General features: G+C 37.8%; 1 protein-coding gene across 3 annotated transcripts in view; it reads right to left on the bottom strand.

Annotated features, from left to right (window-relative positions):
* The window catches only part of TM4SF18 (transmembrane 4 L six family member 18), a 30,731-nt gene extending 14,344 nt beyond the window's left edge, over window positions 1-16,387 (bottom strand). The window contains exons 1-4 of one of the 3 annotated variants that reach the window (XM_055412015.2): window positions 16,104-16,387; window positions 15,816-16,009; window positions 12,649-12,738; window positions 3,432-3,864 (exon numbers count right to left, since the gene is read on the bottom strand). In XM_055412015.2, coding sequence (XP_055267990.2) covers window positions 3,568-3,864; window positions 12,649-12,738; window positions 15,816-15,992 — 564 coding nt within the window. In that variant the 5' untranslated portion in view covers window positions 15,993-16,009; window positions 16,104-16,387 and the 3' untranslated portion in view covers window positions 3,432-3,567. Of the gene's footprint in view, window positions 1-3,431; window positions 3,865-12,648; window positions 12,739-15,815; window positions 16,010-16,103 lie in introns of those variants that run through there. The other 2 variants (XM_088844598.1, XM_055412007.2) reach the window with 2 other exon arrangements.
* Window positions 16,388-16,989: the final 602 nt, after the last annotated feature.

Here is a 16,989-nt window from a genome sequence, read left to right as displayed (position 1 = left end):
ATGATTTATGAAAATGTTCCAAACACACACAGATCTAAATCTAGAACAGAGAGATATTTCCATTTGCATCATAGCTGGAAATCTGATATAAGGAAACAACTTGAGGATAATGTAGTCTAATGGGCAGGTCAGCCTCTTGCTAACATTCAGGCTACAACTCAGTTCTTCAAGGAATGAAAATACAATTGTCCTTGTCTTACAAACTGAGTCTTTACAAAACCAGAAATGCAGCTGTAAAACCAAAAGTTCACCAAACTTTCAGTTCAGTTCAGTCGCTCAGTCATGTCCAAATCTCCGCGACCCCATGAATCACAGCACGCCAGGCTTCCCTGTCCATCACCAACTCCCAGAGTTCCCTCAAACTCATGTCCACAGAGTCGGTGATGCCATCCAGCCATCTCATTCTCGGTTGTCCCCTTCTCCTCCCGCCCCCAACCTTTCCCAGCATCAGAGTCTTTTCCAGTGAGTCAACTCGTCGCATGAGGTGGCCAAAGTATTGCAGTTTCAGCTTTAGCATCAGTCCTTCCCCAAATCTCTTCTAACACAAAATGTTGGCAGAAATTATAAAAAAATAAGAAACAGTTATAAAAGACATTATAAAAGATTGGAAATAGAACAGTTCTGCACTTAAGAAAAAGAAGAAAAAATTTAAGCAGGGTTACCCCAGTCCTCTGATAATAGGCAAATCACTTGAGCTTGTTAGTGAACATGTCTTGTGCCACGTTGAAAAACTGTATTATGAGGAAATGTATATTTCCAGAAATTATGAAATAATATGATATATTCATAAACTTTCAAATCAATAGAATGTTGATATGTAACAGTTCATAATTGCTTACTTCTTAGTTTACACTAGAAATTAAAATTTCTAAAGGTTAAGAATTCTAATTAACACATATAATTAAAGTTCGGTTCAGTCACTGAGTTGTGTCTGACTCTTTGCGACCCCATGGACTGCTGCATGCCAGGCTTCCCTGTCCTTCACCAACTCCCAGAGCCTACTCAGTCAAAGTTACTAGGAGTAATAAAGGAATGACTGTGTGGAAGGAAAGTAGGATATGCTTTTGATTAAAGGTATGAGCTATAGAGATGAGTTTTCGTTAAGGGCAAAGAGTAATTCCAAATAAAATAATTGGTTGTTTCAGAAAGCGGAAGAGGAGAAAAAAGGACAAATTGGCTGAATATAGAGAGTTGAAAAAGGAGAGAGAGAAGAAATCTTATGCGGTCAATCTGGCTTTAACATGAAAAGTTGTTGTTGTTTCACTAAGTCGTGTCTGACTCTTTGCAACCCCACAAACTGTAGCCCACAAGGCTCCCCTGTCCATGGGATATCCCAGGCAAGAATACTGAAGTGGGTTGCCATTTCCTTCTCCAAAGGGTCTTCCCAAGCCACAGATCAGGAACCTGTGTCTCCTGCTTGGCAGACAGATTCTTCACCAATGAGCCACCTGGGAAGCCCCCAATGTCAAAAGTACATGGATGAAAAGCTAGAATGGGGTCTTATCACAAATTATATTGGACTGTTGGTCTCCTCGTGATAAGAAATCATGAAAGGTGTTTAACCTTTTGTGTAATCTACCCAGAAGCAAAGATTTTGTGTTTTATCAAAATAATTTCCTGGTCTTCATGTTGTTTTCACCACATCTTTGATTATTTAAGACAATAGAGTCTTCATTACTTAGAGTCAAAGGTTTTTGCTTGTTTGTCTATTTTGTCTTACAATTATGTAACTTTCTGTATTTACTTTTGAAATTGTTTATCTTTAGTGAAATGGATCACAAATATTGTTTCACAGTGACTTGTGATCATATTAATATTTGATATTTTTGACAAATTTACCCCCAAATCAAATTCTAAAGTCTTTTTGACCTCTTTCTAAATTTGGGATTTTCCAGAGGACCAGTGAAACATCTCTATAATATTTTCTCTTTCCTTAAAAAGAGAGAGAGAAGGAAAGGGAGAAAATAATTATGTTTACTTGATATATTAAATTACATGGGAAGCTTTGTCAAATAAGATGTGATTTTTAACCTTTTTAAGTTATATTCATAGGGTGCATGTTACTAATATAAATCTTCCACAAATTATATGGCATTCCTAGAAAAGTATGTCCTAATATAATGTTATGTATATGTGTGCTCAGTCATGTCTGACTCTTTGTGATCCCGTGGACTCTAGCCTGCCAGGCTCCTCTGTCCATGGGATTTCCCAGGCAAGAATACTACAGTGGATAACCATTTCCTCCTCCAAGGGATCTTCCCAACCCAGGGATCAGACCTGAATCTCCTGCATTGCCAGGCAACTTCTTATACCACTAGTGCCACCTGGGAAGCCCCAATATAATATTATCAGTCATAATTCTAGTTTTTATCTTAAAATGTTGTATGTCTCAGAAATAATCAAAGTTTATTGTCTTTTATATTATATTAAACTCTCATTAGGGCTTCCCTGATGGCTCAATGGGTAAAGAATTCATCTGCAATGCAGGAGACACAGGAGACGTGGGCTCAATCCTTGGTCAGAAAGATTCCCTGAAGGAGAAAATGAGAACCCACTCCAGTATTCTTGCCCGAAAAGTTCCACAGACAAAGGAGCCTGGTGGGCTACAGGCCAAAGGGTCCCAAAGAGTCAGACATGACCGAGTAACTAAGCACACAGAAACTCTCATCAAGTCTTTAACCGTGGCCATTTTAAAGTCTTTTGTCATTAACAGAGTCATTGTTTTATTCTGATGCTTTTGCAGGAGATTCATAGAAGAATGCTAACAAGTACAGGTTTATGATAACTTTAACAGCAAATCACTGAACTGAGTAAAACTTTCCAAAACTTTTATAGAGAAACTGATGGATTCATAAAATGGTTAACACAATATCATGCAGAAGAAAAATTGAGTACATGGAGCTGATGAGTTATAATTCTTTATTACTTTCTCTTTAAAACACTGCTGGTTCCTTAATATTTTGCTTTCCATATGTAAGGAAACTGTTTTCTCTTTTCTCTTCAACTATCTATATCTTAGAGCAATTTTGTAAAGTATACCTTTATGAACAAAGATGAAATAATTACTTTATCTTCGTACCTGATCCCTCCAAAATTTGAAAACTCTTAGTGATTATTTTTATTTTTCTGGCAATATAATTATTTGCATAAGTTCAATAAGAATCTTCTCTTCTTTAACATGACACAATTGGAAACATTGGTTATATTACCAAGGCTTTGACTAGAATGTCGTATTGGAGAATATGCATGGAATTATATATGACCAGACAACTTTAAGGAACTAAGGTTGACTTTATGGAGCCAATGAAGTCCCTTGGAGAAAGTGGCCTGGTACCTTTCTTACAGGATCCCCAGCAGCTTTACCAAGTGGGTAAGGAAAGTCACTTCCTGGCAGGTGCAGAAATCTCAGGATATTTGGGGGACCTAAAGAAGAAAGAAATTAACTGAAATCTATGGGAATTTTACATAAAGTCTGATGGCAATCCTTGGTTTGTCTTCCTAGCCTGGGGAGAGGATTAGAAAATTCTTATCTGAGATTCCTTATGAAAAGTTCCAGAAAAGAGGACATTAGGCAGACGCGAGAGACGCCCGGCTCTGGCGCAACCGACCACGTGCAGAATCGTGGCTGAGAGGAGCTGCCCCGTGCCCAGGGTTAGGGCGGTGGCCGAGAGGAGCTGTACCACGTCCAGGAGGCAGTGGCTGCTTGGGCACCAGAGGGCCGAGAGGAGCTGATCCACATTCAAAGCAGGAGGGGCGGCCTTGAGGAGATACCCCTCGTCCAAGGTAAGGTACAGCGGCTGCACCTTGCTGGAGCAGCTGGGAAGAGATACTCCACGACCAAGTGGAATATAAGAATCCAGTGTTCTGGGGAGGAAGGAACAAGATGGCGGAGGGATAAGACGGCGAGACCACTCTCTCCCCCACAAATTCATCAAAAGAACATTTGAACGCGGAGTAAAGTCCACAAAACAACTTCTGAATACTGGCAGAGGACATCAGGCACCCAGAAAAGCAGCCCATTGTCTTCTAAAGGAGAGAGAAGAAATCCAGCTCCACCCACCAGAACACCGACACATGCTTCCCTAACCAGGGAACCCGGACAAGTCACCCGTCCAACCGCACACACAGTGAAGAAACTACATAATAAAGAGAACTCCACAAACTGCAAGAAGAGGGAAAGGCCACCCCAAGCAAAGCAATATAAGCAAGATGAAGAGGCAGAGAAATACCCAGAAAGTAAAGGAACAAGATAATTGCCCACCAACACAAACAAAAGAAGAAGATATAGGGAATTTACCTGATAAAGAATTTCGAATTTTGATGGTGAAAATGATTCAAAATCTTGAAAGCAAAATGGAGTTACAGATAAATAACCTGGAGAAAAGGATTGAGAAGATGGAAGAAAGATTTAATAAGGACTTAGAAGAAATAAAAAAGAGTCAATATACAATGAATAATGCAATAGATGAGATCAGAAACACTCTGGAGGGAACAAACAGTAGAATAACAGAGGCAGAAGACAGGATAAGCGAACTAGAAGATAGAATTGTAGAAATAAATGAAACAGAGAGGAAAAAAGAAAAACGAATTAAAAGAAATGAGGACAATATTAGAGACCTCTGGGACAATGTTAAACGCTCCAACATTCGAATCATAGGAGTCCCAGAAGAAGAAGACAAAAAGAAAGACCATGAGAGAATACTTGAGGAGATAATAGTTGAAAACTTCCCTAAAATAGGGAAAGAAATAATCACCCAAGTCCAAGAAACCCAGAGAGTCCCCAACAGGATAAACCCAAGGCGAAATACTCCAAGACACATATTAATCAAATTAACAAAGATCAAACACAAAGAACAAATATTAAAAGCAGCAAGGGAAAAGCAGCAAATAACACATAAGGGGATTCCCATAAGGATAACAGCTGATCTTTCAACAGAAACTCTTCAGGCCAGGAGGGAGTGGCAAGACATACTTAAAGTGATGAAAGAAAATACCCTACAGCCCAGATTACTATACCCAGCAAGGATCTCATTCAAATATGAAGGAGAAATCAAAAGCTTTACAGACAAGCAAAAGCTGAGGGAATTCAGCATCACCAAACCAGCTCTCCAACAAATGCTAAAGGATCTTCTCTAGACAGGAAACACAGAAAGAGTGTATAAACTTGAACCCAAAGCAATAAAGAAAATGGCTACGGGATCGTACTTATCAATAATTAACTTAAACGTAAATGGGTTGAATGCCCCAACCAAAAGACAAAGGCTGGCTGAATGGATACAAAAACAAAACCCCCATATATGTTGTCTACAAGAGACCCACCTCAAAACGAGGGACGCATACAGACTTAAGTGAAGGGCTGGAAAAAGATATTCCATGCAAATAGATACCAAAAGAAAGCAGGAGTAGCAATACTCATATCAGATAAAATAGACTTTAAAACAAAGGCTGTGAAAAGAGACAAAGAAGGAAACTACATAATGATCAAAGGATCAATCCAAGAAGAAGATATAACAATTATAAATATTTATGCACCCAACATAGGAGCACCGCAATATGTAAGACAATTACTAACAAGTATGAAAGGGGAAATTAACAATAACACAATAATAGTGGGAGATTTTAACACCCCACTTACATCTATGGATAGATCAACTAAACAGAAAATTAACAAGGAAACACAATCTTTAAATGATACAATAGACCAGTTAGACCTAATAGATATCTATAGGACATTTCACCCCAAAACAATGAATTTCACCTTCTTCTCAAGCGCACACGGAACTTTTTCCAGGATAGATCACATCCTGGGTCATAAATCTAGCCCAGGTAAATTCAAAAATTTGAAATCATTCCAAGCATCTTTTCTGACCACAATGCAGTAAGATTAGATCTCAATTATAGGAGAATAACTATTAAAAATGCCAACATATGGAGACTGAACAACACGCTGCTGAATAATGAAAAAATTATAGAAGAAATCAAAAGAGACATCAAAATATGCATAGAAATGAATGAAAATGAAAACACAACAACCCCAAACCTCTGGGACACTGTAAAAGCAGTGCTAAGGGGGAAGTTCATAGCAATACAGGCACACCTCAAGAAACAAGAAAAAAGTCAACTAAATAACCTAACTCTACATCTAAAGCAACTAGAAAAGGAAGAAATGAAGAACCCCAGGGTCAGTAGAAGGAAAGAAATTGTAAAAATTAGGGCAGAGATAAATGCAAAAGAAACAAAAGAGACCATAGCAAAAATCAACAAAGCCAAAAGCTGGTTCTTTGAGAAGGTAAATAAAGTTGACAAACCACTAGCCAGACTCATCAAGAAACAAAGGGAGAAGAACCAAATCAATAAAATTAGAAATGAAAATGGAGAGATCACAACTGACAACACAGAAATACAAAGGATTATTAGAGAATACTATCAGCAATTATATGGCAATAAAATTGGAAGAAATGGACAAATTCCTAGAAAAGTACAACTTTCCAAAACTGAACCAAGAAGAAATAGAAAATCTGAACAGACCCATCACAAGCACGGAAATTGAAACTAATCAAAAATCTCCCAGCAAACAAAAGCCCAGGTCCAGACGGCTTCACAGCTGAATTCTACCAAAAATTTAGAGAAGAGCTAACACCTATTCTACTGAAACTCTTCCAGAAAATTGCTGAGGAAGGGAAACTTCCAAACTCATTCTATGAGGCCACCATCACCCTAATCCCAAAACCTGGTAAAGACCCCACAAAAAAAGAAAACTACAGGCCAATATCACTGATGAACATAGATGCAAAAATCCTTAACAAAATTCTAGCAGTCAGAATCCAACAACACATTAAGATCATACATCATGACCAAGTGGGCTTTATCTCAGGAATGCAAGGATTCTTCAATATCCGCAAATCAATCAATGTAATACACCACATTAACAAACTGAAAAATAAAAATCGTATGATTATCTCAATAGATGCAGAGAAAGCCTTCGACAAAATTCAACATCCATTTATGATAAAAACCCTCCAGAAAGTGGGAATAGAAGGGACGTACCTCAACATAATAAATGCTATATATGACAAACCCACAGCAAACATTATCCTCAATGGTGAAAAACTGAAAGCATTTCCCCTAAAATCAGGAACAAGACAAGGGTGCCCACTCTCACCACTACTCTTCAACATAGTTCTGGAAGTTTTGGCCACAGCAATCAGAGCAGAAAAAGACATAAAAAGAATACAAATTGGAAAAGAAGAAGTAAAGCTTTCACTGTTTGCTGATGACATGATCCTCTACACAGAAAACCCTAAAGACTCTACCAGAAAACTACTAGAGCTAATCAATGATTACAGTAAAGCTGCAGGATATAAAATCAACACACAGAAATCCCTTGCATTCCTATACACTAATAATGAGAAAATAGAAAGAGAAATTAAGGAAACTATTCCATTCACTGTTGCAACGAAAAGAATTAAATACTTAGGAATATATCTACCTAAGGAAACAAAAGACTTGTACATAGAAAACTATAAAACACTAGTGAAAGTAATCAAAGAGGACACTAATAGATGGAGAAATATACCGTGTTCGTGGATTGGAAGAATAAATATTGTAAAAATGAGTATACTACCCAAAGTAATTTATACATTCAATACAATCCCTATCAAGCTACCAACAATATTTTTCACAGAACTAGAACAAATAATCTCACAATTTGTATGGAAATACAAAAAACCTTGAATAGCCAAAGCAATCTTGAGGAAGAAGAATGGAACTGGGGGAATTAACCTGCCAGACTTCAGGCTCTACTACAAAGCCACAGTCATCAAGACAGTATGGTACTGGCATAAAGACAGAAATATAGATCAATGGAACAAAATAGAAAGCCCAGAGATAAATCCACGCACCTATGGACACCTTATCTTCGACAAAGGAGACAAGAATGTACAATGGAGAAAAGACAGTCTCTTTAACAAGTGGTGCTGGGAAAACTGGTCAGCCACTTGTAAAAGAATGAAACTAGAACACTTCCTAACACCATACACCAAAATAAACTCAAAATGGATTAGAGAGCTAAATGTAAGACCAGAAACTATAAAACTCCTAGAGGAGAACGTAGGCAAAACACTCTCTGACATAAATCACAGCAGGATCCTCCAAGACCCACCTCCCAGAATATTGGAAATAAAAGCAAAAATAAATGAATGGGACCTAATTAAAATCAAAAGCTTCTGCACAGCAAAGGAAACTATAAGTAAGGTTAAAAGACAGCCTTCAGAATGGGAGAAAATAATAGCAAATGAAGCAACTGATAAAGGATTAATCTCCAAAATATATAAGCAGCTCCTGCAGCTCAATTCCAGAAAAATAAATGACCCAATCAAAAAATGGGCCAAAGAACTAAACAGACATTTCTCCAAAGAAGACATAAAGATGGCTAACAAACACATGAAAAAATGCTCAACATCCCTCATAATCAGAGAAATGCAAATCAAAACCACAATGAGATACCATTTCACACCAGTCAGAATGGCTGCTATCCAAAAGTCTACATGCAATAAATGCTGGAGAGGGTGTGGAGAGAAGGGAACCCTCTTACACTGTTGGTGGGAAAGCAAACTAGTACAGCCACTATGGAGAACAGTGTGGAGATTCCTCAAAAAACTGGAAATAGAATTGCAATATGATCCAGCAATCGCACTTCTGGGCATACACACCGAGGAAACCAGAATTGAAAGAGACATGTGTACTCCAATGTTCATCGCAGCACTGTTTATAATAGCCAGGACATGGAAGCAACCTAGATGTCCATCTGCAGACGAATGGATAAGAAAGCTTTGGTACATATACACAATGGAGTATTACTCAGCCATTAAAAAGAATGCATTTGAATCAGTTCTAATGAGGTGGATGAAACTGGAGCCTATTATACAGAGTGAAGTAAGACAGAAAGAAACGCACCAATACAGTATACTAACACATATATATGGAATTTAGAAAGATGGAAATATAACCCTGTATACGAGACAGCAAAAGAGACACAGTTGTATCGAACAGTCTTTGGGACTTTGTGGGAGAGGGTGAGGGTGGGATGATTTGAGAGAATGACATTGAAACATGTATGTTGTCATATGTGAAACGAATCAGCAGTTCAGGGTCAATGCATGTTACAGGATACTCGGGGCTGGTGTGCGGGGATGACCCAGAGGGAGGATAAAGGGAGGAGGGAGGTGAGAGGGGCGTTCAGGAGGGGGAACTCATGTACACCTGGGGCAAATTCATGTCAATGTAGGGCAAAACCAACCAATATAATGTTGTAAAATAAAAAAAAATAAATTAAAAAAAAAGAGGACATTAAAAGAGTCTATATGGTCAACAATATTCTTGCTGAACTTATGTAAATAATCAGGCCAAGTTTAACGTAAATAGACTTATTTCATAAATGAATTAGTCTTTGGCTATCTCTGATAGAAATGAGGGTGATTGTATAGGACAAAATATGGAAAATCATTGGAAAATCATAACACACTTTGTGGATACCAGATTCTAGTCTTATTCATTGTTTTTGAGTTTTCATTATCCACCTATGCACTGGACTGGATCCTAAATTCTTTTAGTTTCTTTCAATATCTGGTTGCAATTCCCCAGATTAGTGTTTTCAATTTTTCTTCCACCCTTCTTCTGACTTGGAATCATTAAAACTAAAACTTCTGTTTTTCTGAAACTGGACACGCTAAAGCTAGGCAACTTGATGTAAGTTTTAGAGAAAACACCACAATAGCTCATGTTAGACAATCTGTTCCTGTTGCTGTGTGAGCTTCTCAGAAAGTTCAGCAGAACACTTGATGACTTTTCCAGAGACATTCAAGCTATGAAGCAGAAAACTCTGTCAGCTTGCCTTTCCCTTCTCTCACTCCATCTGACTTGGAGTTTAAACAACTAGAAGACTTCTCAGTTAGAAACCTTCTCAACTGGCGACCCTCAGGACTCAAAACCTGAGGTTATAGTTCATTCTAGCTATTAACTTTTTGCTTGTTTGTTTTCATGATCCATTGGGTTACTGGACAATTTATGCCCTCTGTTTCTGGACTGTGAAACTTCTTCAGGGAAGTTTCAGACAGAAGAATAATGGGGTTAAGGACACACTGCACCAAAATATAGCATCTTGGCACATTAACATCTTAAGCTGAAGGAGTTTGAGGAAACCACAGAAGTAGGATGTTCACTCTGGCCTCCCCTAGCCTCTCACCTCTCTTCCCTGAGTCAAGTCATAAAACACCCAGGTGAAAGGTACCATCCCTCAACCAGGAGGAAGCAAGACATTCTTATTACCAGAGTCTGAAATTTGCGGTCAAGAAATCTGTATTAATAAACGTTTATCTTCCTAGTTACTTCTTCACCTTTCTCTAGCCTAACCCAAATCTCTCTGTCTTAGTCATTTGTCACAATTTTATTGCTTCTTTGTCTAAAAAGTTTAGAAGCTTGCTGTTCAAGTCACATGTTCGGGTCTTCATTCTCTTATGAAAATCACCATATACATGTAAAAATTCAATATAATTTGTATGCTTTTCTTATGTTAATATGTCACCAGTTTAATTCTCATACCCAACCAGGGATCCTAAGAGGGTTGAGGAAAACTTCTTTCTCCTCTACAAGATAAATCTTGGCTGACCTAAAGTTCCACTCTAGAGCTCCATAAGTTACAAATTGGTGCAGGCCCAAATTTGGCCTGCAAGTTGTGTTTAAATGAGAATTAATTGCCAACCTTTTATAATTGTAAAGTGTTACTTAAAAACTCCATATTTCCACTTCCTATTGAAAGCTGAGAATTATTGCCCAATATAGTGGTAGCCATTGGTTGGATCTGAGTAGCAGTTCCCTCTCCTCCTTTGCTCTAATGTCTGCAGCCTCACATATTTCATTGCTATCAAATATTTGGCATCCAGGAGTACATCAGTTGAGATCCCTATTCTAGATCATACTTTGAAAGAACCAAGCAGGGAATCCAAGGAATTCTTTCTCCCTTCCTCCTGCTCTTCTCACTGAGATGCCAGGCATCTCGTGCAATGTCAATTATAAGACAGTATCAAAACTCTACACTATTTCTAGCATCAATTTGTGCTAGAAATGCTAATAGTGAGTTAAGGCAAACTGAACACATGGATTTGTATTAGATACTCAATGGTACAAACATTTATTTTCTAGAAATTTCCTGAGTATCATAAGTTAAAATTTACTTGAATCCATTGCTTCACCTAAACAATTTTGAAAACTTTTCAGTAGTATCATACCAGCAATTACTGAAGGCTGTCTGAGTTAATTGGTTAAAAAAATAGACACACAGAGGGAACGTATTTCAATCTTTTAACTCTTTCCCCACAAGAGGCACAGTGGTAAATTAAACAACTAATTCAATCTTTCAAAAGCAACAGTCAATGAAAGAAGGTCACACAATCCTGGATGCACATTTAAATTTGATTGCACCTGGGGCTGACTAAATCAGGGTCTCTGGGGGTGGGATTCTAACACCAAGCTCCCAGATCATTGCAGTGGACAGCCATTGTGTAGAACCACTGGTGCAAAGAATGCCTTCAAGACCTCTGGTAAAGCTCCTCCTAGTTAATGAATCATATTCCCTTTGAGTCACAAGTGACTCATCTATAAAACAGGAATAGCAATAATATAATTCACTGAGTAAATGTGAACGAATTGTGAAGTGTTATGCAAATATGAATAAGTGATAATGATCATGAGGAGGGGAAGTTGGATAATGATGGAAATACAGGAGCCCAGCACCTACTTGTTGAGCATAAGCTTAGAAAATGTCGTTGTATTATTCTCTCTTGATTCTATTTTAATTATTTTTAAAGTTCCAATTTAAAAATGCACATAATATATACAGGGATAAATCTCACACTGCTTGGAAGGAACCAGACACAGAAGATGAATACTCTGTGATTCCATTTATATAGAATACAAACTAATCTATAATGATAAAAAGATCAAAGATTAATCTTTTGGGGATGATGGAAATGTTCCATCTCTTGACTATGATTGTAGTTTCATCAGTGGAGTTCACTGTCAAAACTCCTGGAATTTTGCACTTTTAATTGAAGCCATTTACTGTTTGTCGGACTTCCCTGGTGGCTCAGATGGTAAAGCATCTGCCTACAGTGCGGGAGACCTGGGTTCGATCCCTGGGTCAGGAAGATCCTCGGAGAAGGCAATGGCAACCCACTCCAGTACTCTTGCCTGGAAAATCCCAGGGACGGAGGAGCATAGTAGGCTACAGTCCATGGGGTCGCCAAGAGTCGGACACAACTGAGCGACTTCATTTCACTTGAATGTTTGTAAATTAACCTCTGTAAACTTGATAAGGGAAAAAATAGACTCAGAAACCCAGTTAGGAAGAGGTAGTATTATATTTTAATTTCATGTATCTTTAAATGTTGAATTTCTAGAAGAATATAAGCAGAACAAAAGTGGAGGAAAACTGTATACAAAGTGGAAGATAATTTTTGTGAAAGTAAACTCTAGTCTTTGAAATGAAAGCATCATGGAAAGGGTACAATAGTGTCAATATTTTCATTTCTGAGTGAGAGGAAAGAAAACCAGAGCCCATTCAACCATCCTCAAAATACTATTTGTTCTTACCATGTATTTTTTGCTGCAGTTTTCACTCTGGCAACATTTATAGTTGTTGTCATTCTCCAATACAAGAAGAACTGCTGCTACTACAAGCATCTATTGTAAGGAAGACAAAAAATATAAGAAATGGAGTACTAGTTACCATTCACGGTCATAACCAGAACTCGGTGTTTCAGAGCATAGACTCTAGGATCTGGTAGATCTGGGTTCAAATCCCAGGTCTTCCACTTAATAGCTGTGTAAACTTGAGAGTCCTTTCCTATAAAATGGTGCTGAGAACTCACCTCTTTAGGTTGTTATAAGGTATTGCATGTAAAATTTTGAATAGAGTGCTTGATTTATAACAAGTGACTGATAAATATTAGCTATTATTATCATGGTTATCAACTATGAAATGCTGATGATTGGCCTGCCCTCTTAGTTTAATGGTTGGGAATCTGTCTGCCAATGCAGGGAACACAGGTTTTATCCTGGCTTTAGGAAGATTCCACATCGCCCAGGACAACTAAGGCCATGGGTCTCAATGTGAGAAGCCATTACTCTGAGAAGCCTATGCACTGCAACAAGAGAGTATCCCCCACTTGCCACAAGTAGAGAAAGCATGCACATAGCAATGAAGACCCAACACAGTAAAAAATAACTAAAATTTTAAAAATAAATAAACAAAAATGTAAAGAAATAATGATTAGGAATAAATAGTATGGGCATGAGATTACCATTCTCTGTAGCAAACCTACACTTCTTAGTGACTCAGTTGTAGACAAAGGAAAACCATCCTCTAGACCTGGGCATTTTCCATCCTCTTTCCACTTTCTGCCCTCTGAGAAGGCAGGTGAAAGGTATGATTAATCTGAAACTAAATCTCTTAATCCAAAGGAAAGTATATTCAGATCATCTCAGCTTCAAATTTTCCAACGTGTTTTGCCTGTATCAACAAACTGGGAGAATTCAGTGTATTCTACTACTTCCCTCTCTTGATATCTTAGGCAAAAGATTTAAGTTCTGGAAAGAACCTGGATTTCTTTATATTACAGTTGTTGGTTTGGCCAAGTATGAGTTGTGAATTGTTTCTGGCAAATTCTCCACCTATCCTTTTCTCCTACTGTTCAGTACTGAGTTTTGCAGTGGAGTTAACCCATTGTTATTTTACTGCTTGGAGTGAGCATTCCCAGTTTCCAAATTCCTTCAGCCCATCATTTATTTACCTATGCATTTAATTAAAGGATTTGCTCTTGAAAGAGTATTTTTCAAGAAGTCCTAAACAGTGAAAAATAGAGAACAGGTTCTCTTCACAGTTTTAAACTGTACATGGTTTATAAGCAAAAGTTAGTCCTACATTCCCCTCCTTTCAACACCGTTAGTTATCACAGTTTCAAAGAGATTCTGGTTTAACTCTAATAATGCCTTGCAAATCTCCTGTTTATTACAATTATATATTAAGAGAAAGAATGGCAAGATAAGACACAGTAAACTAGGTGCCAAAATCAGCTTCATTACAATACTGTTAGAAATAATTAAACCTAAACCCTAGAGTCCTGTGTCAAAGGAGAAACACAGGCATGTTCTGTGTTGAAATAGAAACTGCTTTCTCTTTCTGTTGTAAAGCATAACTGCAGTACAGAGGGCTCAAGAATAATGGAGGAAAATTACCAAAAATTCCACTACTTTCTCATGTTTTAACTATTTACTCCCACATGTGTATATTTTACATAGCTGCAACCATAAGGTATTCACGATTTCATTATATCTGTTTTCCTTAACACAAAATAATATGCACTTGTCCGTGTTGTTACATGTTCATAATTATAACTTTCATCAGTTATGAAGCTAATAGACCATAATTTATTTGGCCATGTCTATACTATGATGCTCCTAGCTTTATGCTATTATAAACAATGCTGATGGGCTACAATCCATGGGGTCGCGAAGAGTCAGACTCAATTGAGGTGACTGAGCACACACATGCAAATAGTGCTGCCACAAACATCTGTGTATACATTTCTTTCCTTATTTTGAATGATTTCCTCAGAATGAATTCTCAGATTTAGGATCACCGAGTCAATACACATAAGCATTTTCACAGGTCTTAATACATCATATGAAAAATTTCTCCCAAAGGCTTACATTTATTTATAGTATCACCATCAACATAGATTATATACCTAGCATACAGCACCTGCAGTAGCACTGGATGTTAATAATTCAAAGTTTATTAATTTAATGTGAAAGTGGGAACTAAACACCCACAAAGGTGCAGAGATAGACTACAATGCATTTTCTTTTCTGTTATTATTAGTTTGGGAAAGTTACGGCACACAATGGGAGTTTTTAGAAATGATATGACCAGGACAAATGTCTTTTCCTCTGAATTGCCAACATGACTTATTATCAGTTTGTTTTTAAACAGCACAAAGTCATCAGGAAAACGTTCATTTATGGATTCTTAGTGTAGATACCTTGATTTAGTTTTCAAAAACACCACTATCATTAGGGGTATGATGTCAGACAATTTAACGATGGTATGGCCCATCCTTCAGTCAGTATTACTGATCACAATAGTCACTGGCTACCTACAACATGTCAGTCTCTATCCTGGGCACTTCATACATGAGATTTTATTTAATCCCCACAATTTCCCTGAAAAGTAAATGTCATCATTCACATTCTTCAAATGAGGACACAGAGGCCCAAAGACACTGAGTAGCTTGCTTTAAAGTCTCATGACACAAATAACAGAGCTTAGACTGGAACTCAAGTTTTTCTGAATCTTCAAGTTTATGCCTTTTCTACTGTCTAAATACCCCTTCAAGCTAGAGAAATCATGAGTGTAAATAGAAAATCCATTCTGGAAAACGGGAATGCTACTGGAGATTAAATAGCAAAAGTTCACATACAACTTTCACGAGGACATAATATTTCTACGTCCCATCAACTTTTAATAGGATTAACTTCCTGCATTGTTGAAGCTATATAAATAAGCAGTTTATTGAAAACAAAGCTACCCTCCAAGTCCTCACAGACTTCCTGACTTTTTATCCCCATCCATCTTCCAAATCCCAAACCCAGAACTTGTAGAATGATTTTTCCATGATTCATCATTTTCACTAGGAACAAGTTAATTCTTAGTAAAAACTCCCCTTCGGCAATCCCAAGTTCTCCAAAGTTACACTTACCATGATACCTGAGAAACAGATTCCTTCAAAATACCAGACGTAGTTGGTGAGTTTATTGCTGGATGCATAGGAAGCTTGCCCATTGGGGAAATACAATAATATGTTCACAATTATACTCCAAAGTGCAAGAGGAATCAGCAAACTACTCAGGCAGCTTCCACATTTCCGAGACCCCATTTTACCCTGCTCAGAACCTGCAGGAGATTTCAAGAGTGTAGAATTACATCAAGCCTGCTTTTTGTTTTCCCCCCTACCTGTCTTTTTTTTTTTTTCCTCGAGGTTACCTACCACTTTCTGGGTCAGAGTCCTTCAGTTCATATTCATGAGGAGCCAGGACTCGGACAGAAATGCAGCCCAGGATCTTGTCGATGTGGAAATAGTGGTTTACTGTTTGGAGAACAATAGACAAAGATCAACTGGCTGAAGAGCTGAGCTGGTCTTCATCCTGTGCCAAAGGAATGCGGTGCTTTTACCGCTTTTTAAAATAAGTCATTTTCCTCTGAGTTAGAGCACTCAAGACGGAACCCTGAGCGTGTTTGCAGAAGGAAGTTGGGATGGGGGTTGGAATTAAGTCTGGCAAGTTTTATACCAAGCAAGGGACAGGGCTTAATGAGGAAACGACCAAGGGATCTTATACTGGCATGGGATGTGCAATTTGCTCAAATATTCTGACTCTATGTATCTGTCTTTTATTCAGTATTCTTTTTGTTTCTCTATGCTCACTATTCACCAAGTACTATTTAAACTACAGGGGACACAAAAAGGACAAAGAAAGGGGCAAATTTGTCGTTGAAAAACCAAGTTATCACAGTTGATGAGTTTATTGGTAGAAAACTGGAACAGCTTTCCTCTTAAGAGTTCACATCTTTATCTCTGAGATATAATACTTCTCTGAGAAATAATAACAGGAATAAATTCATATCTCTTACTATCCAGGAAAAGGAGGTTAAAAAAAGTTGGGTGATTTATCATTTTATGAGTAATAAGTCTGAAGTGAATTGAGGAATGCTCCCTTCCAAATTATTGCCCTAAATTTAAAGAGCCACAGACTCCTCTAATTCTGATGAGATAAGGAGAAAGGGAACCCTCTTACACTGTTGGTGGGAATGCAAACTAGTACAGCCACTATGGAGAACAGTGTGGAGATTCCTTAAAAAACTGGAAATAGAACTGC

Source organism: Moschus berezovskii, chromosome 1 (assembly GCF_049115385.1).
Source record: "Moschus berezovskii isolate FMDL1 chromosome 1, NW_MosBer_1.0, whole genome shotgun sequence".
Lineage (NCBI taxonomy): Eukaryota > Metazoa > Chordata > Mammalia > Artiodactyla > Moschidae > Moschus > Moschus berezovskii.
Note: the sequence above shows the minus strand (reverse complement) of the source record. Positions and strands in the feature narration are given on the sequence as shown.